Here is an 8,604-nt window from a genome sequence, read left to right on the forward strand (position 1 = left end):
GTATGTTAAAACATCGTATCAACATGGTGTGAAAATAATTGAAGACGTTTTAGATGAAGATGGAAATTTTTATTAACTACAAGATTTTTCACGAAAATTTAGACTAGCAAATGTATGTACAATGCAATACAACGGTATTACCAGTACCATATCTAAGTTTTTAAAGACCATGTCTGTTAAAAAAAATTGTACACCATTTATTCCTTTTTACTTTGAATCTATACTGGTGAATGACAAATGTTCCAAAGTGTTATATGTTATGATAAATAGTAATGATCTCATACCCAAATCAATTCAAAAACGGAACACTGAATTATCTATACATTTAGAAAGCAATATTTCTGTCAAAGAGTTGTTTAAAGATTGTTTTAAAACAAGCATTGATACCCAAGTTCAGAGGTTGCAGTACCGAATTCTTTACAAGCTTCTTCCTACGAAATATTACCTTAAGAAAATCAGGATCACTTCAGATGACTGTTGTTCATTTTGTAAAGAAAATGTAGAAACAATACAACCCATGTTTATATCTTGTACAGATACTCTATCACTTTGGAATAATCTTAGCATTCATATTTTCATAAAAACATAAAAAAAAGAATTGGTTTTAATGTTACTAATGTTATTTTTGGTGACACGCCTCTCAGTTTGTGTAATAAAGTTGTTAATTTCATAATTCTGTATACCAAACAATGTATTTCCAATTGTTCAAAACAAAACTCCTCATATTACTGGGATGATCCATTATCTTCTTTTTTTCAAATACAAGGTTGAAAAATTTGTAGCAATTAAATCATGTGAAGTTTTGAAATTTGACAGACTTTGGGAAAACTGAAAAACTCTTTTTGATCTGTAACCTAGAATAAGAAGTATTCAACCAATAATGCTGTATGATAGTAGTGTGAAAGAGTGTGAGAATGTATAAAATGCTTAATATGTATCTTCATTACTTTTACTGATGATTGTGTGAATATGAAAAAAAGAATAAACGAGAAAAGAACAAAAAGTTTCAGAAACAATGGTTTAGAATAACTTTTATCCAGAATTATCTTTGTAGCTCTGTTCTTTGTAACTTAAATATTCTTTCCATACCAAGTTTGGATGTATTACCGCAAACAGTCAAGTAGTAGTTAAAAGACGGCAGAATATATATGCATTATAATAAAGTTTTCTGATATGTAGAGTTACAAACTTTTTTATCTTGCGTAGTGTAAATATTTTGTAGTTTATGTTTTTGCATAATGAGTCAATGTGATTGGGGTAAAGTAATTTGTCATCAACGTGCATATGTACACTAAGAATTAAGCTTCTCAGTTTGAACCATTTCTAGCAACAAGCTTTAAATTTGGGTTTCCTAATTTTGATTTCCTTTGCTGTGTACCCATAAGCATAACTTTTGTTTTATCTACGTTTAGCACTATTTGATTTTGAGAGCACCAGTTCTCAATGTCACGAAGATCTGAGTTGAGTATATTTTCTAAGCATCTCGTACTATATATATATATATATATATATATATATATATATATATATATATATATACAGTATAGAGTAACATCGTCAAGTAAACATGCCAACATTTGAATTATTTACATGTAAGGGATGGTCATTTATATATAATAAAGATAAAAAAAAAATGACACAAAATAGAACCTTGTGGAACTCCTGCTGTGACAGGTAAGATATATATATATAAAAAAAAAAACCACGTGTTCCAATTTTTACACATTGCGTCCTGCTATCAAGATATGATTTAAACCACTTTTAACCATGTGGTCATATTGGTATTGAATTAAATTCTCTAGAAGAATATCGTAATTCACTAAATCAAATACTTTATTAAAATCTATATTTGTAATAATACCAATTAGTTCACCACAATCCATGCATTGCATCTAGACATCTTCCTGTCAGTTTTGTAAGTGAAGTTTAACAAGAGTGGAGTTCTCTAAATCCTGATTGGATTGTGTTAATAGATTAAAAGCTTTAGTGAAATTTCGTAGAAGTTTTGCAGTATGTTTTTCTATCAATTTTGATAGAGTTGGTAAAATAGAAATTGGACAATTATTATTCGGGTCTGCCTTGTCACTTTTCTTATTAATAGGTGTTACTTTGGCTTGTTTTAGAACTGTTGGAAATACATCACTTAGAATGCTAGTATTAATAAGTTGAGTTATCATGCATATATATATATATAGAGAGAGAGAGAGAGAGAGAGAGAGAGAGAGAGAGAGAGAGAGAGAGAGAGAGAGAAAATTTTCAAGAAGCGAGGACCGCTAAAGTCAGCAGCGGCTGATTTATGAATATCAAGAGAATTTGACTTATGATTGATACTTCACATTCCTCAATTTGTCGATACCTGTATATCGTTTACATGTAGGTAGTTCTTGTTCTTTCGCCCAAGCGCCCGGAATTAGGGGTGAAAGTTACAGAGTGTTCGTATATGACCTAAAAAAAAACCCAGGGAGGCCTCTTGATAAGGAAGGCGTTAGTATGACAGAGAATCCTCATTTCTACGGCCCTGAGCGTCATTCAACTCTAAATTTTTGGCACTTGCCCTAAAGTGGTGATGTCTCTTCTTGGAAAAAAAATTGAATGGGAACTAAACAAACTTTCTTTGCCAACTGAATACCACTCTGTGACACAGACGTTAAAAGTATTTCTTAACAAAGTGCTTCCGGTTCCAGCATTGTCATTTTGCCGATATCTAATTTATAATAGTCATTCTGTGGGTGTTTTCGCGTCTCTTTCGCATTTCTCTTCTGCAGAAATAATGTACAGCATTTTTAAGTTCCAATGATCTTTGTATCTGCCATTTTGTTTTGTTTACTTGGCAGACACTGTTGATTATTTTGGGAACCAGACATACAAACAGTGTCACAGCGGCCTGCATAAGGTCAGACATACGTTTGAAATCTTGAAAATCTGATAGTACTGCTACAGACACGGAAAGGATCGAAGCAATTAGGACAATTTTCAAAATGGACACGAAAATTTCTTTCCTTATTGGCCTGGTAGTTTGGATGACGTAAGAGAAGAGCTTTCTGGGTATCCCGTGAAACTCATCTACTGTGTGGATTAACTGAATTTCCGGGTATTTTTCTTCCTTGGTAAGTTTCTGGCAGACATCTCTAACGTGGATGAACAGATCGTCGTAAACGGAATGCATACCGTTAACACTATCAAACACGTACATTGTGACGGTGATGGCCAGGATGACGTAACCGTAAGAGAAATCGGGATTTGCAAACAGCCCTGTATAGGTGTACGTCACGATCTGCGAAATGAATATCACACTGTCGATGAAAATGATGCTGAACAAATAAAGAAGGGTCATCAGTATGATAAAAACAAAGGCTGTGAGTATAGGCCTGCAGATCCTGATGAGAAACATTCGGTACGCACAGAACGACATTACGGCGCCGCAATAAGCTTTTATACAAGTCAGGTACAAAAACAGTATCGGTATTCCAAAATACACAATGCAAAGAAGTAGTTCCAAAATACACAGAAGACAATATAAAGGAAAGAACAAAACCACCAACACATACACAGGTCCCGTGTTTCTCTTCAGCAATGACTTCCATCTAGAAATTTCGATAACCAGGCAGTATCTCCAAAACTGAATGTTCAGCAGCATCAGAATGTGCGAGACCATCATCATCTTCATCTTTTTATATCCGTTGACATTACGAATCGATTTTAAAGAACCGAACTTCATTTTGATACTGATGTCACTTGTTAAAGGTGAAATAGATATCCCCTTCGCATTTTCCGTCAACCTTTTTGTCAGGAACAGGCCTAGGTCATGCGGAATACAGAGAAACAGTAACGAAAAGCACACAAAGAGAACCAGGGCGGGAACCGGACCGTATGTACAAGTCATATAGTTATATCGCTGTTTCTCAAATTTTGTCAGGATCGAGAGGAACCCCATTGGTATGTTTTGCCTCACGCTTTCCACTATAAATTCCCTCTCCATGGAATTGTAGATAAGTAGTTTTAGCATGAGTATGGATAAACATCCCACGACAAACAGACATCTGAAACATCTCACAGGTACACAGCAAAACTGGCTTCTAAAGCATTCAAAAATTGAACTGAATTGTATATAATTATAGAAAATTATGCTTTCATCAATATCTAGGTCGAAATCCGGCTGCTGCGGCTCGGGTAAGTAAGTGTAAGCCACGCTTGGAAACGTTCCATATTCGACGGAAACCCCTCGGCCAATTTTTAAAGTCTCTCTTTTCTTCGTGTCACATTTACTGTACAAGAATCCCACTACACCAAACACAAGAATAGGTGAATATAGATAGACCACGGAACCGAGCACAAATGGCAGACACCATTTCACTTCTTTTTTATTAGGTTCACAACTTATTCCATGTTTCTCTCCTGGTTTATAATTATTCCACTTACAACATCTGTAGGCAATGGATTCAAAAGGACATAGGACATATTTACACATTAACCACTTCTCGTGGTTGACAAAAAATCTTTCTTTGTAGCACCACACACTCCCGTCGTATTTCATGCTGTCTTTTGAATCCCTTATAAGTACTCCTGTCATGTTGGCCAAGGCATGTGCAATACCATACGTTGTCGAAGGATGTCCAATCATGACGTCACAGTCTCCGTGCGAGATTATTTCTATCGGTTGCTTCCGGAGAGTGTGAGAATCCAGCAGTCCGAATGATAACAAGCTGTATTCTATTGGCCAATTCAGATATGCTGTCGCGCCATTGATCCCGTCGAACGTCCAAACCCATTTTTTTGCTTCGATGACACATCTTGTCCAGCGGACAGAAACGTTCCCAAACTGAAGATTGATCAGAACAAAGTTATATCCATTGTGCCGGATATTTTTGGAAAACGACGTCACAGATTCCGGAGAAACGGTGAAGGAACAATTGCCAGTCTCGTTTATATACTTAGGCCAATCATCCGTGCACGCGTACCTAGTCTTATTTCTATGTCCAGCTACGGTCAGCGTAACAATTAATTGTAATAAAATGATTCGGTACATGGTGGGCTTCAGTGTGAAAATCATCTGTTCTTTAAATATAAATTATACCTCGAATATCACGTAACAAATAAGGAACTAAGAATAAGGAAGGAAGTCAATATTTTATGAATTTCCATTCAAATGAGGAAATACTTCCTTGGTTGTACAAGTTCTGCTTTCCCAAACAAATTTAAAACATGCAGGCATTGTTATGGTAAGGCCTGTTTATCATCGGGGTTAATAGATAGCAAGATAAGTTTTGTAGTCAGACCACCTTTATTTGTTTTTGTCATGCTGGTTGACTACTGTAAAATGTGATACTCGTACTGGTACGTTTAAATGATTCACTATAATCGGAAAAAATTTTGATAATTCATTTATTATGGAAATAACAATAAGGCTTATTCGAGTAAATATCTTTGATATTTTGAATAACTTTTTGGTTATGATTTTGATAAATATTATTAAAGTAAATCATTAATTAAACAGAATTTTTACATTTTAAAAAACTCTGCTTCATTAATACTAGACACTCTAACTCTGATAGTTTTGATTGATGATGTTATAGACTTTTAAAAAAAAACTATAACCAACTACTGCATGTGAGAGGTATTCGTTTATGAAGAATTACACCCCCCCCCCCCCCCATTATATGAGACTAAACTTGTACATGTAAATAATATCATGTTGATGCTAATGAAAGAAAACGTGTTTGCTTATGAACATTACAGGGGGAAAACACGTGTGTTCTCTATATGAAATCTCGATAAAAAGATGTTTTATCAAAAATAAAGCGGAAACATTTGTTATTTTCATCCTCTATTTTTAAGAGTCTTATATGTGCTTATAGATTGTGGAGTTCGTGTAGCTGCAATAATGGAGCCCTTTCTGACTTTTTAGCTTTTGAGCTGAAAGTTCTGATCGCTATTGTCCGTCGTCTGTCCGTCTGTCTGTAAACTTTTTACATTTTTTACTTCTTCTCCAGAACCACTCGGCCAATTTCAACCAAACTTGGCAAAAAGCATCCTTGGGTAAAGGGCTTTAAAGTTGTTCAGATAAAGGACGAAACCCCCTTCAAGGGGGAGATAATCACAAAAATGCAAAAATAGGGCGGGGTCATTTCTTCTCAAGAACCACTGAGCCATAAGAGCTGGAATTTACATGAAAGCTTCCTGACATAGTGCAGATTCAAGTTTATTAAAGACTCAAAAATAATACCGTACGGTTTCTTCACGGATCATTGGATGTGGCCGGAGCTCATCTATGGTCATTGTTATTTACCTGGAATTCACCTGGCCAAAAGATCAGGGTGCCGTGTATACTTTTGATATACACAGGCTGTCTGTCTGCTGCCTGCAGAGTAATTTCTGTGGTCATAGAGGTTGTATAAGGAGATGACACACAGTGTACACCTCCCCTCAATTGTGGACAGGTCAATGCTATTAAAACTCTGGTATAATGGGTTTCCTCAAGATTTAAAGAATGCCGGTCATTATTGGCTGTTATTGTTATCAAAACTCTTGGGTACCGACAGACCACAGTCTCTGCAAATGTCACTCCAACTGAGATCCAGCTTACCAGTGATCACCATACATGGATTTATTGAAGATACCTAAACACGTGTTTGTCATTTCCTAACATCTATTGGTTGTTGGCATGGTCACCTAGTCACGTGACATTAATATTCATAGCACGGGCTGTTAGGGCCCGTGTAAGGTATTTCATACAGGTAAAGCCATTCGAAGGCTCTTTCTCGCGCAGTCCGTTTAGTCCCACCCACCCGCCCAATGCTGTGTACTGTGAATTTAATATATTTTATTATTCTTTATTTGTAGAATTCGGAGAGAAGTGCATAAAGAGAGTGCATACACTTTGTAATTGTGTACTGAATTATTTGAAATAATTAAACTGCACATAAGAGCGCTTCACATCCTATCTAACGTGTTTGTGTTTATTAAGGTCTTCCGTAGCAACGGAAGACCTTCTACTTATTGTGCTGGTTAAGATTATTTTTATTCTTATTATTATTTTTTTCCTAGACGCTAACTTTGAAGCTTCATATCTCGCTCATTCCTCAACCGATTTTGCTCAAATTTTCAGCTTTAATACATTTTACTAAAGACTTTCAAAATACTTTTAAACATTTTGGATATTCTCTTCCGCTTGCGAGTTATTTCCCTTTTAGTGAAATTTTAGGGGCTTTGGTTTCCAGATAAAGGCTCCGAGACTATAATAATTGGAGCAGAGAAAACACTGAATTGGTAAAGTAGAAGCATTGTAGTTGTGCACATCCTATTTTGTTTTTTGATTTCGCCATTTAAAATGGCGATAGAGAGGGGTCAAAAATCAGGACGCCTGAAAGAGCGAAAATTTGCACATAATTTCCTTTGTATCTTTTAAACTAAAAATATTTTGTTAAGACATGTAGAATAAAAGTTGTGTAGAATTTCAAGAACTTTTATTTGACACCAGTAAAAAGGGGCTGGCCCCTTAAATTAGGGATCTACGGCCCCTAAAAGTTTTCGCTTTATAGCTCCAAAACGGCAAAGAATTCGATATGGCTTCCAATAGAAAGGTTGTTCTTTAACATCTTATTTATCTCATGAAATTGTTATTTTGTTCGAATCTTGTGTTATATTAGAGTAAAAAGCTATACCCGTAAACAAGTAGCCATTTTCATTTGGCAAGTGAGCGAGAACTCTTCATGCGTATAACTGAAATAAACTTGCTAAAAATAACATACCTGACTACAATAGATACTAATATTCATTTTAAATAAGGTTTTTAACATGCTCTGTGGTTCAAATACAAATTATTTAATGATACATTTCTCTTTTTCTTTCGTTTTAACATAAACAAACCTTCAACAACAACAAAAGGAGAGAGATAAATTATCTTTTATTTGTTTCATATTAGAATTAAAATAAGTAATATACATAAAAATAAAACGTTCAAACGTAAAATAAATCATGGTCAATAACTGCAAGCTATTTACATTCTTCACGGTCAGCGTTGTTTATACAGTTATGTAACCCAACTCTCGCCTCGCTCGCAGGTGGCCAGAGTGACAAGCTTGCATAATCAAAACAAAAACATCGAAGCTAACTCGGCTTTCGTCCATCGCATAAATAAACACATCAATTACTGGAAAATTATGTTTGAAATCATTTTGAATCCTTTTACATTATATCATACTTAATTAACAATTATATTATGTTTTATTTCAATTATAAAGTAATTGTAAAGATGCTACCGCAAACATTTCGAGTTAGTGATCAATGGACCTCATAATATTTGTGTCAAGTTATACATACATTTAAAAAAACCTACACAATTTTCCTGATTATTTATCAGGTTGTCATTTTCCTCACAATAAGTTTACGGTAAGGGTATGTGACGTTTCTAATTGTCAGAAAAAATCGTACTAAATAAAATGAAGTAGTTTTAAGTTTTATTAACTTATAATTGTCTGCATACAGAAGGATTTATTTGTCGGTTCATTTCATTTCATCTAAATACAATCATGCGTGCAAGTAGATGCGGTTTTTATAAGTGAAATGAAAAAGGCAAGAGCGCCCCAAATATATATATACATCTCA

At 34.8% G+C, this 8,604-nt stretch overlaps 1 protein-coding gene across 1 annotated transcript; it reads right to left on the reverse strand.

Moving 5' to 3' along the window:
• Window positions 1-1,811: 1,811 nt before the first annotated feature.
• On the reverse strand, window positions 1,812-5,109 carry LOC125658439 (uncharacterized). The gene has a single exon (XM_048889705.2). It carries the CDS (start codon window positions 5,048-5,050, stop codon window positions 2,705-2,707), a length of 2,346 nt encoding a protein of 781 aa, XP_048745662.1. The 5' UTR covers window positions 5,051-5,109; the 3' UTR covers window positions 1,812-2,704.
• Window positions 5,110-8,604: the final 3,495 nt, after the last annotated feature.

The sequence above is a fragment of the Ostrea edulis genome, chromosome 9 (assembly GCF_947568905.1).
Source record: "Ostrea edulis chromosome 9, xbOstEdul1.1, whole genome shotgun sequence".
Classification (NCBI taxonomy): domain Eukaryota; kingdom Metazoa; phylum Mollusca; class Bivalvia; order Ostreida; family Ostreidae; genus Ostrea; species Ostrea edulis.